This window comes from Balaenoptera physalus (assembly GCF_965194825.1).
Source record: "Balaenoptera physalus genome assembly, chromosome: 18".
NCBI classification, from domain to species: domain Eukaryota; kingdom Metazoa; phylum Chordata; class Mammalia; order Artiodactyla; family Balaenopteridae; genus Balaenoptera; species Balaenoptera physalus.
The window spans coordinates 18,731,726-18,750,714 of record NC_138899.1 but is presented as its reverse complement, the minus strand read 5'-3'; the positions used below and the strand labels follow the sequence as shown (position 1 = coordinate 18,750,714).

General features: G+C 37.7%; 1 protein-coding gene across 3 annotated transcripts in view; it reads right to left on the bottom strand.

The window, feature by feature from the left end:
• Positions 1 to 209: 209 nt before the first annotated feature.
• Positions 210 to 18,989, bottom strand: part of LOC309647393 (uncharacterized protein) — a 198,518-nt gene continuing 179,738 nt past the window's right edge. For 2 of the 3 annotated variants that reach the window (XM_082434735.1, XM_082434732.1), the window contains one exon: positions 10,387 to 12,858. In XM_082434735.1, coding sequence (XP_082290861.1) covers positions 12,718 to 12,858 — 141 coding nt within the window. In that variant the 3' untranslated portion in view covers positions 10,387 to 12,717. Of the gene's footprint in view, positions 5,621 to 10,386; positions 12,859 to 18,989 lie in introns of those variants that run through there. The other variant, XM_082434733.1, reaches the window with a different exon arrangement.

Here is an 18,989-nt window from a genome sequence, read left to right as displayed (position 1 = left end):
ATTTTAATCATCTTCAAAAAAAGTATATATTCTCCCAAAGTGACTTTTCGGAAGATATTTTACTGGGTAAGTTTATTATATTATTTATAGAAATACAATTAAACCTTATATATTACTATGTTAAATAACCTGATCTTTAAGTAATATTACTGAATCTACACAAATTAATGTGGCTTCTGACTTTTATACAAACTTATCAACTGTCTTCCTGAGATTAGTGATTCACTGTAAATGTAGAACCCATTTTCAAGTTTCATTAAAATTCTTAGACGCTCTTACATTTTTAGACATAACAGTCGGCCCTCCTCACCTTTGGGTTCTGCATCCTCAGATTCAACCAACTGCAAATTAAAGATTTTTGAAAAATTAATTCCAAATTCCAACAAGTGAAAATTGAACTTGCTATGCTCCAGCAAATTTTTACATGTCATTTACATTGTAAACTATTTACACAGCATTTACATTGTATTAGGTATTATAAGTAATCTAGAGATGATTTAAAGTATGTGAGAGGATGTGCATAAGTTATATGCAAATACTACATCATTTTATATAAGGAACTTGAGCATACACGGCTTTTGGTATCCGCGGGGGTCCTGGAACCAATCCCCTGTGGATGCTGAGGGAGGACTGTACTTTCTTGCTTGTGTACTACTGGCTAATTTGAATTTGTGTGAGTTGTCTGTCTTATCAAGACATTGACGAGCAGATATGCCCCAGTAGTTAATAGCTCCTGGCAATCTATCTTATTTCTTCCTTAAATTGTCTCCATGGCTATAGCTTAAATGCATTTCCAATACAATTAGTAGTCAATCTAAGAGATATTTATTTATTTCAGAAACACTAAGGTCCAGAGATTGCATGTTATATACCAAGATATCAACAAATTGTGTTCCATGATAAGAGTAAAATAAAGTGAGTTATGGTTTTTGTCTTTGATCAGCTCATGTATGTTAGAAGCCACATTTGACTGTAAGTCCCCAAATCTGCAAATAAATGAATTGGACAACCAAGACTTTATTTTCCAATGTATCATGTTAAAGAGCTTCATAGTTGATATCTAAGATACCTAGACTTCCAAGTACAAGTTTAGAACAGGCTTACAATACTAATGCTCTAACTTTATACTCTTAGCATAGAGTATATACAAATCTATTACTATTATGAAAAGCCTTTAGCCCCATACGTTGGTCTTCTTAATCCTGGACTTTTGTCAAATTAATTTCCAGGGGGAAAAAACATCTAATCCAATTTTGACTTTAGCTCGTATTTGTATTTTTGGCATGTAAACATTGATTGAATTCAGCTTATTAAACATTAAGAAACATTTCTTTTTAGTATGACTTCAAATAATATAATTAATGTATCTAGAACCTTCTTTGTATCAGAAAGAAGACTGCTAAATGGAAAAGGAAAATTTATTAAGGTTAATAAAATGCCTGGTGAGCATACCACAAAGCTGGGATATGATTTAATCTCAAGTCAGCATTTAGAAATATTCAAATGAAGGCTGTTTGATCTTGCACAGAGTTTCTTGATTGGTTAAAAGATTGAACTAGGTGAATGCTAAGGTTCCAACAAACTATGATGTTATGACTGCTCCCCACATAATTTAAACTGGAACTGTTAATACTCAGTTCAGCTTTTGCTTTTTTTCTAAAACTCTGTGCTAGGGTAGTCTTATACATTAATTTAACTGTCGTGCTTAAACTCTGTGAACTCCTAGACAATGCCTAATTCATCTTTTTAGCCCCGGTAGAGCATGGTCTTGTCAGTCCTTTTCCACAAAAAAAAAGAAAAAAAAAAAAAGGAAAGGCAAGGAAATAATGAGGCTCTGGTGGCAGTTACTGGTGAGTTGTATTTTATCTCGATCATTGGATACTTGACTGTGACAAAACTTCAGGTTTCCACCCTTTCTACTGCAGACTTTCATATGTTTCTCTACCTGCCCTGCCTTGTGATTCCTCTTTTGGTTGTCCATACTCAAGTACGGGATGTTATTCCACAATTTTTGATACTCTGGTTTCCTAGAAGTTTGATAAGTTATCATTACATATTGCATAAAGCATGCCACAAGCACACATTTTGATCGCATGCACAGACTTTTCCTCGCACAGCCCTTCACTGACTGGACAGTCATCACAGTTGGTTGCTAAGCTATGTTAATAGTGTCAAAGCATCGGCATCCATATAGTCACCAAATGAAATGCTTTGATTAAAAACCCCGTGCAGATATCCACACAAACGCAACAACAAAGGAATAAAACTTTATGGGATGAAGAAAATGTTTGGTGCGTTTACTCTTCTAATATAAAAATTATAAGGTCATGCCTTATTCACTACTGCATAATGAATGGATGCAAAAGAATAATTCTGAGCACATTTATGCTTGCATGTGAAGTACTTAATTATAGAAACACTAAGTTGCAGAAGTAAATCATTATATGGGTTGCGTTTTTAAGGTTATTCAGTTCAAACAACCCCAACCATTTGCTAAATAAATAGCAAACACAGGATCTTATAAAGGAAGAAGGAAAAAGAAGATTCATAATGCAGGTAACATTTGTTGAGCTTAAGTTATATGCCAGACACCATGCTGGTCCCATCCCTGCATCTTAAAATGAGATTAGTATAATTAATGGTCCTGAGACACACGTATCAGTCATACCAGGGGGACCACACAGACTGCCAGTGGTTGGCTCAGGTCTCTCCCAGCTTACTGTTGTAGTGACTTTTCTTTGGGAACAAGAATTCCTCGTTTTGTGTCCCTTGAGTTTGGGGACTATTAAATGTCAAGTTGCCACTCACCTTTCAGTGACCACTAGCTCTACTTTTCCTACAGCCCCACGTGAGAGACTCCCTACTCCAACCCCAATTCCATGAAACCCCATTAACAGCCTACACTCTGTTTGACTCATGCATCAGTTGGGATGGGATAGGTTATGCTTCAGTGACAACTTCCAAATTCTCAGCGGTTTGTCTCAGCAAGAGTTGTTTTCTCTCGTATAGTACAGGCCCAGCAGGAGTTGGTAGTGGGGCTGATAACCATGCCGGGCCCTGCAGGATATGGAAGTTCTGCCTCCATAGAAGCCTCCATAAACAGCGGAGCAGAGGGGGAGAGTGCTGTGGGTCTTATCCTGATAATTAAATGCACCCATTTAAAGCTACACACATGGCTTCTGCAAAAATCTCAATAGACAAGCCTGCCAATGGCTATGTCCTAGTTCTAGAGAGGAAGGAAGTGTAATCTTCCCATAACCCATAAGGAAGAGGAAAACTCAAATGTCGTGGACAGCCCTATCAACTGCTGGACCCAAGCACCCTGACAACCACTAAAACCACCAGCACTCCACACCTACATCCAGACACACGCACGCCCTCTCTGCTCCTCCTTTCTCTCTCGACTAGGGGATAAGGGATCAGGTGTATGTTACATATAATCGTCTCACCACTCACAACAGGTAGTGAGGTTAAGTATTAATAACCTGTGCTTCTGAAGTGAGAGAACTGAGACTTAGATGCAAGGCCTTGAATATTATCACACAGGTTATTGGGCCCAACGTTCAAACCCAGATATTTTTGGCCTAAAACCCCTACTGAGTATCCAATTTCCATAAGAAAAAAAAATCAAACTCTTCCCTATGGCTATGCCGACTCCCTCAAGACTGGCTTCCTCATCACTCTGTGGAGTCATTTCTTACTGCTCTCAACCCTTACCCTCGACTATACAGCCATAAGAAACCCCTTATGGTTTCTTTGGGCTTCATTTCAAGTGGCAACTCCATTTGTACCATTCTTCTCTCCGGTCCTCCTGACAAACACTAATCTACTTTAAAAACACAGTTCACAAGTCCATGCCCTCGATGAAGGCTTTTCTGATCTTTACTTTTGCACAGAAGTCAAATAAGCTATCTGTTCTTTATGTTCCCATTGGATCCTGTGCATACTTTTATCAAACTAATTTCTGTTGCATTTACTGTCTTTGGTACCTGTTATTATTATACGCAGGGTACCTTGTGGATATCTCTCACTCATTTTTATAACTGAGTGTCTGTGTGTCTGTGTTGATGTCTAATACTTGAGCATTTATTGAATGCTGAGTGGATACAGAATAAACACGTAGCAGAGTGGTAAAGCATGGGCTCTGGAAGCCCGACTTTCTCAATCAGAAAACTGCCTCCTTTCCTACCATTGCCTGACATTGTCCAAATTAACCTCTTTGTGTTTCCCTTTCTTCATCTGTAAAAGTAAGGTAATAATATCATCTCTCTATTGTTCTGTCAGGGTTATTGTGAAAATAAACAAGAAAATATGTGAAGGTTTTAAGGTAGTAATGATTGAAATTAGTAGTGGTCGTGGTGATAGTAGTTGTACTAATGCTACTAATAGAGATAATCTGTGACACCTCTCTCCACTAACCTGAAACTGTTATAAATCTATATCTTTAGATCAGACCTGTTCCAAATGGTAATAGATCAAAGTTACACAGAACTGGGTAAATAATTACAATTATATCACTCAGGTATGCATTCAGAAGACACTACGTATGTCATGTGACAAACTTACACTAAAAAATATAACTTGGATGTCAAATTGGATGGGTTGGTTGGTTCAGATAATTTTTTCCTGATTTCCTATCTGCTCATGTAGAATAGAATTACCACCTCTTGTAACTTAATCCTGATGGATATGAAAGAGTTAAACCTAAACCCTCAAGCCATAAGCTTAGAAACTTAGAATTTTCTACCCATCCATTACAACTGCAGACAGGCAGGGGACAGCCGTAAAAGAAAGAAAAAGTGCTTGAGTAATGGAAGAAAGTTACTTAGCCTGGAAGATACCACTTTCTCCTATCTAACATTAGGGTGTTCTTTGAGAAAATGCTCCAAGGGAACTACATAAGCTTTCATAGATCATCTACAGGCATTCTAGGGCCCTTGAAGAAAGTCACTCTTGAGAGTTTACTTCTTGTGGTTTCTGTATTATGTGAGCTGTTTAATAGCAGTCAGGAACAGAAGCAGAAATAAAGAAAACTTGTATAAACACATATATATATATCAAAGGCAGAAAGCCTGTTCTACAAGGACTCAATTTTGAATGAATAAAAAAGAATTTTCAGAGCAAGGTACAGGGGGTACAGACCATTGGAGGATTACAAAAGTAAAAAGAAAGCTTCACGAATGAGTGAAGAAATGAATAGGATAAGGAAAGATATGTCAACTCATCTTCCTGGCTAGTACTTCCCTGGTCTACAGGTGTGATGGCATCGGTGGTTAATATTAGAATGAGTATTATAGGCACGGCCGTTGCCTACATAAGTAACATTATATTTCTCCACTATCCAGGACCCAATGATTTGTAACCCCATCACTTCAAATCAATAAACATAACCTATATAATTCGTATTTACTCAAATTACTAATGGCCATGTAACAGCAATGTTAATATTAAAGCCTAAAGGTATACCCCTTCTGGAGTTTGCATTTTATTGTCTCATTCTCCTCAAATATGGTGATGGTTCTTGATATTCTTGAGTCACTGGAATGCTCTGGGTGATAGTTTCATCCATGTGCCCTTCTAAACTGTGAGAAAATGATCCAGATGAAAGAAATCCTCTTGACTGTGAGAAAATGGGACAATTAAGATAACAAAAATTTGTTTATTAGAAAAACTTTTTTCACTTTTTAAAAATATTTTTTAAGAGCAACTGCTCCCAAATACACCACATAAATTAAGTTACTCTTAATTAAAAGAATTTTGTTATGATTATAGGAAAATTTTTAAGGTCACAAAATAAAGGAAAGTACCCAGCAATTTGCCTTTTCATTTTAAACTCTTAAGTTCAAGCAGTTGTTGAAATCAAGTTCAATATATATTGCTCAAAATTTACCTTTTAAAAACCCTGGCCTTACTGGAGAATTTCCCAATGGTAATTTGGATTTCTATTCATTATATCTCTATGTCTAAAGGCCCTCTAGTGAAATTTGCAGTGAGGATCTGGAGAGAGACAAATTCATTTTATTATGAATTAACTGTTTCATGAGCTGTTCATGACTAAATTGAACTAAATCTTATCTAATTTTCACATGTAATCAAACAAACTAGACTTTAACAAATGACCAAAATTTCTTGCTGAAGAATTTGAAGGGATAAAAACTGAAGGAAAGAAATTGATAAATGCTTTTAGCATCAAATGGAAAATCTCCATTTGGTGCCCCATTTTTCTAATATAAATATTATTGTGAAGCTTGTAACTTTCATGTGTACTGTTTATAACCCAGAAAGCAATTCTTTCCTAAGGGGCATAGAGTTTAACAAAAACTGTTGAAAACAATCCATTTATGTCTGCAGCTTTCTAAGAATTCTGGAAATTATTTCTTTTATTTCATACGTTAGAGATATAGGTAGATTTTTTTTAATGAATTTTTCCTTTCTTCTCTGTTTAATGAAAGAGTCAGGAAAGCTAGAATGCGCGATGATGGAATCCTTCATTTGGAGGGAAAAAGCTAAATATAATAAATATGGTTTGATCCGTTTGAGGAGTTTTTTGGTGGAATTATAAATTGTTACATTAAAGAAACTTTGGATTTTATAGCTATATGCTCTTATATAATGAAAGGAACTATTTTAGGAAGGCTGATGTTGTCAGATGCATTAAACCGTTTATGGATACTACTCATAAGAGGATGACTCAAAATTTTTTTTTAAACATCTTTATTGGAGTATAATTGCTTTACAATGTTGTGTTAGTTTCTGCTTTATAACAAAGTGAATCAGCTATACATATACATATATCCCCATATCTCCTCCTTCTTGCGTCTGCCTCCCACCCTCCCAATCCCACCCCTCTAGGTGGTCACAAAGCACCAAGGAATCTAAAAAAATAAAAAAAAGGTTATGAAGAACATAGGGGCAGGACAGGAATAGAGACGCAGATGTAGAGAATGGACTTGAGGATATCGGGAGGGGGAAGGGTAAGCTGAGATGAAGTGAGAGAGTGGCATGGACTTATATACACTACCAAATGTAAAATAGATAGCTAGTGGGAAGCAGCCGCATGGCACAGGGAGGCTCAAATATTTTTAAATCAAGATGTACCTAACAGTTCAATACCATTAATCAAATCTTAAATTTACAAACACTACTGCATTATAAGGCTTACCCATTTTCCTAGAAATTGGCAACATTTAAAAATAGCAATTCCAATTATATATGAAGACTTTCTTGGTCCCTGAAATCATAAATGATCTCACGATCCTCTAATTTCCAGTAGGACATTGTATTTCTTTTGCATACCTCTCATTTAATGTTGTAATATACACTTAGGTGTGTGCCTGTCTTATCGCTTCTATTATATTGTACCTCCTTAAAAGATGAGAAGTAGTATTCATCCTTTTTTATACCTCACAGCATGTGGCAGTGTCTTCCTGCAGTGAACGTTCAATAACTGTTTCGGGCATCAAAGACTGAAGGAGAAAATCATCAAAATTCTGACTGCTGACCTGGAGAAAACTGAATGTAACTCCCTGGTAATAATCCTCTACATTCAGAGCAGGTTTTGAAGCAAAATAGCTTCTTGACTAGGAAGAATCCTAACAGACAGAAAAGTACTGCCACTGACCTTCAAAAGTGATGTTTCGTTGTGTGCACGTGTGTGTGTGTGTGTGTGTGTGTGTGTGTGTGTGTGTGTGTGTGTGTGTGTGTAGGGGTGTCAGAATCACCTGAGGAGCTTTTCCTTTTCAAAATACAAATAAACCATGCTCCCTACCCCACAGTTCTTTGTGTGTTGAGAGCATGGGGGGTAAGGCGAGTGGTGAAGAATCAGGATATTTTTGAAAAAATTCTTAGGATGATTTGAAAGCTCATTACTTCTTCCCTCTGTTTAGAATTAACTGCCCTAGAATTTTGGCTTAACTAATAAAGTCATATGGAGAATTAATTGGATGCAGATTATCTGGAAGTAATGCATTTTTTTCAAGGGTCTTTGTGACCTTGGTCAACAGTGTACACTTTCAATATACACTAGTAGAGTTAAATCACTGACACACACATTGCTCTATAAATATACATTTTTAGAGTAGCATGTAGCATTTGTACTGTCAGTGTCGTCTTGGCCATAAATTATATACGGTAAGCCCAGTGGAGCAGGTATAGTAAGGCCTCACAGGAAAAGCACAAAATTAACATAATACTAATTATTATCAAATTCAAAACATACAAATATTTTCATTGAAAACTAAAAATTGTAATAATGCAAAGAAAACTATATGACCCCCAAAGAGCAACATTAAAATAATGGCAATACAAACATGAATATGAATGACATTTTCATCGTATCTTCTCATTAATTTACTTGAAAACTTAACCACTTTAGTGTTTAATTTCAAAACATTTTTTTCAATTTTTATGGCTGTAAAATATCTGTTCAAAATGGACTAGTCAAGTCAGCCAAAAAAATAGTCAAGAAAACTGAAGAGAATTCAAATATATTGAGTAACTACTACTCTTGAGAAACTATGATAAATTCGTTGAAATACTATGCCTCATGTAATTCTACCGACAGCCCTCCAGGATAAATATTGCAACCCCATTTTATAGGTAGAGAATGCAAAGGCTCTGGGGAGTTGGTGAACTGATACACAAGTTCATTTATTTAATAGTGATAGACTCAAGATTGAAAACAAGTCTGAATACAACTCAGATTCTTTCCACTGTTACTATACATCAGAGGTTTGCAAATGATAGCTCACAGGCCAAATCTAGACTGTTTTCTGCTCTTGTGAGCTAAGAATGACTTTACATTTTTAAAGGATTTTTTTAAAACACAAAAGAAAAGTAATATTTCCTGACACATAAAAATTATATGAAATTCAGATTGCAGTATCCATAAATAAAGTTTTATTGGAACACAATCACATCCATTCATTGAACTATTGACTATGGCTGCTTTCATGCTACGGCATCAGGATGAGTAGTTACAGTAGAGATTATGTGGCCTGCAAAGCTGAAAGTGTTTTCTATCTGTCCCCTTACAGAAAAAGTGTGTAGATCTCAGCTATCTATTCTTGCTTCCTCATTAATGTATGTCTATGCCTAGAGCTTAAATAGAAAGTGGAACCATAGGAAAAATAAAGAGAAGAAAGTATTATTCCAAAGATACAGATAAGTAATATTTTTAGAGAGCAATAATGCACCAGATACAATCAATCACTCTGCATTTTCCTTTCCACACAATTTAGAGTCGATTGGTTTGAAAGCTTCTTTGAAGGGCTTGCAGCACTTAATTCATGCATCCATTAAACCTCTCAAGTTTATTTGGCCTGAGTGCTGTGAAAGGCATCTTGGAGGCACTTTATTACATAAGAATTTGTCACTGATTAACTCTTTTTTAGATGTGTCATGGAGCAGAAAGATGAAGTCACAAGTGACAATTTTGACAGTATTTCCACCAAGGAGTTGAGATTCTGCCAACTGGTGCTAAAAGGATTGTCTCACCACGGCATGTCATTTCCTGAGGCCCAAGCCCAAACTCCACCCCACCCCCCCACCCCCTCCCCGCACAGAAACCAGGTTTTGTGGAGCCTGAAGCTTATAAAATTTGACGGGCCCTTTTTAAGAAAAAGAATACCAAATTGCAAACACAAAATTAGACATAAAGTCTTGGAAACAGCCCAGACAAGTGAGGGACCCTGAAAATTAACTTTCATTAGCTTTAAGAAAATCATCTTTTGCTTCAACAGAAAAGAGAGACTGGAGGCATCGAAGAGAGGGAGTGGCCATATTCATCAATATGCTTGCGATGCAAAAATATAAACATTAATAGATTCAATCATAAAATGAATTTTCCAGATTTCAGTTGCCTTCTGAATTATGAAAGTATCTTTTATATAACTTTAACTTCTTAAGCAAGTAAGGTCCTGCTAGATCTCCCCATTTTCTCAGAAAAATATCCAGCTGTGGATACACTACACTACACCACAGCGGAGGGTAACAGCTACACTACTGCACCAAAGAGATGCTTGCAGAAGTGTAATTCTGCCCCGTTGCACTTCAGTTCACTCCTGCTCTGCTTTCTTCCCGTTCTTTTTGAGGTTTCAACTCAGAACGGCAAACTAGGGCAGCCGTGTGCTGTCTGCAGGGCTCACCGTGTGCCCGAAGCTGCAGAGCGGCAGCCCAGGCTCCCTGGCAGTTTCAACTCCACTGGCCCACTTCAGAAGTGCCAGCTCTTTCGGCGGACACTTGCTAGCCTCTTTACTTACTTCCAGTTTTTTCTTTCACACTCTTCACCTTTGATTCCAGATTTTTCCAAACCCAAGAAGATTTTGTGTGTGTGTGTGTGTGTGTGTGTGTGTGTGTGTGTGTGTGTGTGAGAGAGAGAGAGAGGTGGTTGACTAGAGTCTAGGGACTGGAGCCAGAGAAAAAAAAAAAAAAAAAGGAAAGAAGTGGACCAGATGGTAGGAAAGTAAAGTGAAGACCAGGCCTGGGTTGAAGCCAGATCTGAAAAAGGAACAGACTTGGGAGGTCTGAAGTAAAAGGCCACAGTGACAGTCCTGCTGACAGAAGTGGTCACGGCTACCTCCAGAAAAGACGATAAAGGGGTTTTGCTGCCTATTTTTCTTTAAGCTAAGCAAACGCTTTCAAATGTCAAAGGGAAGCATGGTGTAAAGGAAAGAATGCAGGCTGAAGATATGATGAGAATTCAGCCTGAAGACCAGTCTCTCTACTTACCAGCTATTTAAGCTCTCAAAAATCAGGGTTTTTTGGTTTTTGGCTGTGTTTTGTTTTTTTTGTTTTGTTTCTTTGGGTTTTTTTTTTTTTTTTTTTTTTGCTTTCTTTCTTTTTTAAAAAATCTATACACATTGGTAATGATTCCTCCCAGAACTGGGTATTATCAATATGAAATAAGACAAAAGGTTAAAAGGGCCCAGTATTATTCCTGGCACGACCGTATTCAAGGCCAGTAAGCACCATCGGTTTCAGAGTGTTACCTCTCCAAACAGAGTTACTTGGAATCTCCAAGTTTCTGGACATGCTTTTTGAGGCCAGTCCTAGGCACACTGCCCGAGGTTATCCTGGAGACCTTCCCAGCCTCTCTGTTTTCAAATCTGTGCTGAGCATTCACCGTTTGCACCCTCCACTCAGATCCTTTCACGGCCCCTCTCTGCTCTGCTGGGCGCTCTGCTGGCTGCATCACCCAGGGTCCCTGGCTTGTTGACGTCTGTTGAGTTGACCCCTACTTGGCATCAGCAGATCAGGGAGTAGGAGAGGGATACAGGGTACTTACTCTTACAGCTTGCTCCCTACAAGGCCCCATCCCTCTACAACCAGAGCTCCTACTGGGCGACCCCTCTTCAGCTGCTGCATTGCGCTCTGGCCTCCAGGATGGACACTATCTCCTCCCTTTGCCCCTTCAACACCAAGGGAGGTGATGGCTTCCTAAGATGCCGCTCCCTGGATGCTTCACTCAGGATTTGCTTTTGTTCTTTTAAGTAGTCCCTTCATTATATCCCATGATTCTTTTAAACAGTTTCTTCATTAAATTATCTTCATTCAAGCCATCGGAATTAAATTCCTCTAGTTGGGCCCCTGCCTAATATAGATTTCATGTCTAGAAGAGTTGGGGTTTTTTGTTTGTTCCTTGGTACTCTATAGTCAGCCAGACTGCATTTAGGGAAATGTATCCATAATGAAGTTACATTGTAAATCACTGCCTATCAGGAAAGGTTCCTTTCTTTCTCCAAACTTAGATTTTAAACACATTTAACCAAGAAGGAGTCGTGAGGAAAGACATAGGACATCCTTTTAGAGGGTCGAACCAACACTGACCATCACTGGGTCGTAGATGTTTCAGTCACACCCCACTGCCACTGAGCATTTTATCTTGCAGAAATAAGGGTTATATTTTATATTCAATGACATAATAACATATCACCTCTTTAATTATACATGATGTATGAAAAGTAATCTAGCCTACGCTGACTTCACTATATTCATCACTACATTTTAGACTTGTTAGCAAATTCAATTTATTTACCTTTCAATTTAATGAAGTTATTTCAAATTTCATAGATGTGGAAATAATGGAAATGCAGACATTAGAAATCTTATTTTAATGTCAAATCTCGTTTGAAACCTCATTTATATCTTATGGAAATGAGGACTCTGGTAACCATAATTCTTAGTATTCCCATAAATATAAAGAAAGAAGAAATATTTAAAAGTAAAAAAAAAAAAAAAAGGATGTGCTCACCAAACTATAGTTTATAATTTCAGGGGGTGAATCTAATACAACAGAATAATCAAATATTCAGTCACATTCTTGTCTCATCTCTCTCTCTCTTGTGATACTAATGCATGTCAAGTAATTTTAAATCCAAAAAAAAAGTTACACTTCTAGAGCCCTAACTGATGAGCAGTCTGTTTGTAGCTGCTAGAAACACCAAAAATGTTATTTCAAAATCTAGAGGATTTCTTCCTCTAGAAGAGGAGAAATGATTTTGAACTTGACATGTGTACTGATTTAGTCAGGTTTTCCGTTCAAATTCTTTCTTTGTCAACCTCCTCCAAAGTCTAATGTAAATTCACATTGGCAGACTTCCCTCATGCTTTTAACGTGCATTTCAGATACTAGCAGGGGAGAAAGAGCCAATGTACACACGAAGCCACCAGTCTGGTGTCAAGTCAAAGAGGGAATACTTGGGACTTCCAGAGAAGGAGTCATGCTTCAGTTGAGGTCACTGCACCATCCCAGCGGCCATGATAGACATTGCAGGCCTGGATCTGAGAGTAGATTGATACAGGGTTCCCTGGTGTGCATCCTGGTAGAGATACAGGCTGTAGTACAATAGCGCTGGCCACCTAGTTGAGGAGATAATCACGTTATCAAGGATGTCAACACATTTTCTTGTACTTGGGGGTATGTCTGGTGAAATTAGAACCAGAGAAGATGAAAAAGGTTTTCTTCTTATGCATTACGTAGAACAAGCAGTAAAATAACATATAATGGGGCCTGTTCTTGCTCATGTGCAAATCTTTCCCTGGTGTTAAGACTATAACTAAATTTGATACTCTCATATATAGAGTAAGCCCTACTAGTTGTCAATTGAACACTTCTGGTTGTAAAAATTCAGTAGTTTTCCTTGTTTCAGTATGTCCCTGTTTCTGGCTGTACAATGGTTCAATACCTGCTGAATTAAGAATTACAGCCAAATGTTTTTGCTAATTTTCTAGATGTCTGATTAAACGAAATAGCTATCACTGTTGCTTACAAATCTTGGTATAACACAGCCTTTTGATTGAGTTTGTACAATTTTAACAGTCAATCTTGATTTAAAAATTGAAGAGTTTTACATAGTCTAGATTTTTGCTTGTTTATAAAATCAGAAGATCTCACAACACAGGGTCTCTATTCCTGTGGACAGTTAGCTTGAGATGGGGGCTAGCACCACTCCATATTCTTGAAAGACTCTTTCTTTGCTTTAAGTAATGTCATACTTTGTTTTCTTCCTGATTCACTAACAGTTCTTCCCCCATTATTTTTTCAACCTCCTCTAATTTTAAATGTGGGAATTTCTCAGGACTCAGTTCTAAGTCCTGAAGAAGGTTCTGTGTTCTCATTCTAAATGCTCTCCCTAGGCAAACTCATTCAGTTATTACATATATATCTATATCTATATCTATATCTAAGTATCTATGTATCTGCCTATCTATCTGTCCATCTATCTATCTATATCAGCAACCTACAAAGGTCTTTTTCCAAACCAGTCTGCTCCAGTCTGCTTCCACCAATCCCCCTATTCTTTTTTTTGTACACTTATTCTTTATTTTATTCCTTGAATATATCACATCACTTCTAGTTATCTAGCTTTTGCAAAGCTAATTCCACTATCTGGAAGATTCTTCCTCTGCCCCTTTACCTGCTTCCTACCTATCTTTCAAGTTTCTCTTAGCTTATATCTTATTCTTCTAGAAAACCTTTCCTGAACTTCAGATAAGATTACATCTTCCTATTATCTTCTTTACAGTAGCTTGAATGCCCCTCTTTGTAGCACTTATCAGACCATAACACATTACTTGTGTAATTGCATGCTTAATATTGATCTTAATATAATCTGTAAAGTACATTCAAACAGGTCCTACTTGTATTTTTCACTGTGTGTCTTTGCATTTAGCACAGGCTTTGACACCTAATATGCTCCTAATAAATATTTATTGACTTTGACATAGGTGTTAGGGTAAAAGTTATATGAGATCCTTTAGCATCCTTCAAGAAATTAAAACATCTCTCTTTCCTAATCAAACTTAAGGATAATCCAGATAATTTTAAACAGGTGGGCTAATTAAGCACTTTATGGACTGTAATGAATAGGTTATATTTCTCAGCACATTATTTTAGTCTGAAAAAGCTATGTTATCATGGAATTAAAAAACATTCAAAATCTCTGAACAATAATTATAAAGCACTAGCCACTAACAGTTTCTTTTAAGTTAATAAGTATTTATAAAATGATATTCTTCATAATAAAGAGAACAAGCCTATTTAGAATGAATATAATATCCACATTTGTATCTAGCCGTTTTTGGGTAATTCTCAAACGATTTTATTTCCTTTTTTTTAACATGAAATGAATTGAGCATGTTAAATGTTTTGTGTCATTATCTTAACAGTGCAGCTGTTTCACCAAACACATGCATGGCCAGGTTATCAAGTGTCTGAAATTATTTATTTCAAGAAGTAGACTAAAAACAAAGTCATGCGTTCATATAGTTGTTTGTTGATGACTGAGAACTAGAGATCTGGAGGCTTCGTAGAAAAACAAGGCACAGAGCGAAAAAGTTTTGCATCTTGAGATTATCTGTTGAGCAGAAAGCTGCCACCCCTTTTCTGCTTTTGCCTAAAGACCTGGAACATTCGCATGTTCACTTGGCCAGAGACAGATGGCTGCCCACACGTTCTCCCTAGGCTTAACACTTGTTCTCCCAATACCAACCACCAAGGAGTTTGGCCCACCATCTGTGGATCTGTGGCCTCCTCCTCGCTGTATGAATTTTATGACAAGAAGCTGAGTGGCTTTGGACTGTACATTCTGGGATGGTTCTTTTTTTAGTATATAAGCCGTGCAGGTCACCACCTTTACTAGTCAGGATGGGCTAGGTCAGGCAGCAATAACAAACACCACCTTATTCTGGGTGGCTTAACACAACGAATGTTTACATCTCACTCATCCTAAATGTCCAAATGGAGCAGCATAATGTTTAGCCCCCGGAAGTCACTCAGAGCCCCAGGCTCACGGAGGCCCCCTCTCAGCTCTTGCTCCTGTGATCACTACCTGAGAAATAGAAGTTTAAATCTGAGTGTCTACAATTAATTCCTCCTACAGGGAACTGACACGTTTCTCTTCTGCTCCTATTTCACTGGCCACAGCAGGTCAATGGCCATGCCGAGCTGAAGTGTGGGAGGAGGTAGGGAGGGGATGACGCAGTACAATGCGGCCACGCATCCGGGAGAAGAACTGGAATAGAGGTGGACGCCCCTCTGAGGAATACAGGGGGAGAGTAATGTTCTCTACCTTAATAATCAAACTTAGAAAAATTATGTATTATACTTCTTTCACCCTTTCAAGACAAAACATCTCTGTATCATATCCTTCAAGTTTCTTGCCTTTCTCACTATTTCAAAAAAGTTTTTCTTTAGGACAATTAACAGTAAGAATACCATGCAGCTCATCCAGATAGCTACGCACAGTCCGTAAAACCAAAAAGCCTGCCATTTCTACAGGTCTTTGCCAAATAACAGTGGTTCTTGCTACCCAAAGATGTCATGCTCTTTGCCACGCGACCCTGAAAGCCAGATTATCCCTTAGCTGTAAGAGGTCACGACGTATGGTGTGATATATGATATGATCATATGTCATGATATGACCTATCAGAGACATATGATAGGTGAGCACATGAAGAGCTATGATAAGCTCACACAAGAGTTACTTACGGGTTGGAGATAATAAGAGACATTCAGAGAATAGCACCTTTGAGGATACAACAAGATGAGTGGATCATTAGAACTGCTAATCCGTAAGTGATTTATCCAGTTTTCTATGAGAACAGCCGTGCATTGCTTTGAAAACAGTGGTTGAGGAGTTTCCTTTATTTATTACCATACTTTGTGTCCTTACATCACCATCATAACCCAGTATCCCCCTTCTTTCTTCATCAACATCACCATCATTATTGTTGCTTCTTCCATTGGTGGAGTCCTGATTATGTGCCAGGGCTTGTATATGGAACCTAACTGCTTATCACATTTAACATTGTATTCAATATTTAAACTCAGAAAATCAAGAATTGTCACTTTCTTTCCACCTAAAATAAAGCATAATACACAGCCCTGGTTAAGGCATACCTTTTTTTTTTTTTTTTTTTAATGAGTTTTGCTTAGCTGAGTTTCACACTCCAGACATCAGAATTTAAATTGCAATTATCATTGAGATCTTCTTACTTGCAAGTGAGAATTGGCCACAAGTGGAATTTGCGTATATCTTGAAAGATGGCAGGGCAGCAGCACCGATGTTTATCCTCAGAAGGGGAGTGTGAGTTTGGGAGCTGCTGCAGCTCACGCGCTTTGTCGCCGATCTGCTGGTTGATCTTGTTGCAGTAGCAGCCAGGCCTCTAAACTCCTCTAGTTCCTGCCATCTCCTCTTTCAGCTTCTCTAGCAACTGGACTGAGAATATTGTGTCATGGTCAAGGGCACCCACATATTTGTGGGGCACCTGCATCTAAGAACGGAGACTATGAGAAACATCTTTCTTTGTCAGTCAGTTGCTTTCCCCGTTTCTCCTCTATCTTTTCCTTCCCAGCTGACCATTCAGACCTAACCCAAGAAACAGAAACAACAGCCTTCAATAGACTGTTTAACAAATACCCACAAATGCTTGTGGTCTCTCCCTACAATAAATCCTTTATTTTATATTATTCACTGCGGTTCTGTTTCTGTACTCCTCTGATAAATGAATGTTCAAAATAAAACAGACTTCCTGTAAATCCCCAACTGCTTAGTTTCCTCAGTGGAATCCCTGAGAAGGTACATTAACTCTCTTCTGCTTTAGGGGTGAGAAACACTGATAAATACATACAAATTCAATTGCCTGACATCGTTTTTAAAGGCTCACAGCATATTTGATTGAACGGGGTCTTGTCTCTTATCCTCCGCTGGAATAGTGCATGCCTTGTTCTCTGCCCTAACATGGTCACTACCCACCACTCTCAGATCTGCCCTGAGCCTCTGCTGTCCTCACTGAGACCCGTGCTCTGGGATTCTGGCACCTCTCTCCTCCTTAAATGCAGTGCAGTTACAGTGGCCTCTGCAAAGACAGATGCAAAAAAGCTCATCCTTCTTTTACTGCCCCAACACAAAACTATTTTGAATGTAATAAGACTTCACTGGAGACTGGAGCAAGAGGGGATTACAGCATAGGACAAAGCAAATATGAATTAAATAGTACAGTTGTCAGAGTATGAAGAAAAAAATATTTTTAATTGCACCAACCATATATAAACCTCACATGATCTGATCTTCATTCTTGCATTCTTGTGTCCAGATTCATCTTTCTCTCTTCCTTCTCCTTAAAGAGAGTGGTTCTTTCTCAACGTCTCATTTTGCAAATCTTTCACCTTTTTAAAGAAAAGTCCATTCCTAAATCACAGGTATTCGTTTCATTCATCCAGGGGAATACAAGGAATACAATAATTCACGGTGCTGCATTTTCCCAAGTCTGAGATAATGTGCCTAAAATAATATACCACGGGTTCCAGCAGAAACACTCAGGTGCTGTCTGGTGCAAGAGATTGGAAGGGGACTACGGTGCGGTAGGTCCACATGAGGTTAGCTGTCTAACATGAGGTGAACAAAAGCTTTCCAGCTCTTCCTGCGGTCTTCCTGTCTCCTGAGGACAAGTTTCAGATGGAAAAAGAAAACCACACACACACGGACACACATACACACACACACAATGCACATGTACAGATTCAAAGTGTATATCCACATTGTGGAAAATAATCCTGAACACAAAAAGAAAAATCTCTTAGATTTCCTTTATCACTGTCTATTATCATTGCACTCCCAGGGGATATGCTTTATTTTTTTATTCAAACATGTTTGTATAAATTTGAAATGTTACCAAATATTATATATTGGAATTTTAAAGTTAACTTTTGATATTTTTTAAGCACTAAACTAGTTAATGTTAATGTGTGTGGTTAGAATTCAATCCCAATTTCTCCCTCTAGTCTGGAGTTTGCATTATGCAGGCACCTCATGTTTTTGTAAATGACTTTCCCATTCCGTGTTATTTATAAATAATTATATCATGAATCAAGGCATTTATAAATAATTTAAGTGAAGTACTAATATCTTTTTCTGGGATTACTAACAACTCATATATTATTATCAATTAGATTTTAAAGTAAGTGTTATTTGCCTTCTCTTTGCTGTGCAAATGCTCACTACTAGACACTTACTGCTCCCCAGGAGTTTGGTAACCAGCCTCCTTCTCTCTGACCTGGGAAGTCTGCTGATCTGTGGCCTGTGTAGGTAGCATTTGATCCACAGTGGAAGCCTCTCATGAATATTTCCAACGTAATTCTATTAAAACTCCTATTTCATATCTTTTTTCCTTCTTTTTTGTACTTTTGTGTATGTATTTTTATATATTCACATGAAATCTACATATACTCAAATAAAACCACCTACATAACTTTTTGTGCTATAGATTGTCACAACAAACCAGGTGTTTAAATAATAGAGGTGTTTAAACAGAGCTTTAGATCATGTGCACACGTGTATATTCATGGTGTATTATTCACCCTACCATCCCACTTGGGGGTTTGAGAGAACTAAAAAGATGTAACAGAGATAAAAATGCCTAAGTAATCATTCAAAGTTACCAAAAAAATTGTGTATTATTTTTTTCTGAATCCCTGTTCTGTTTTCCCT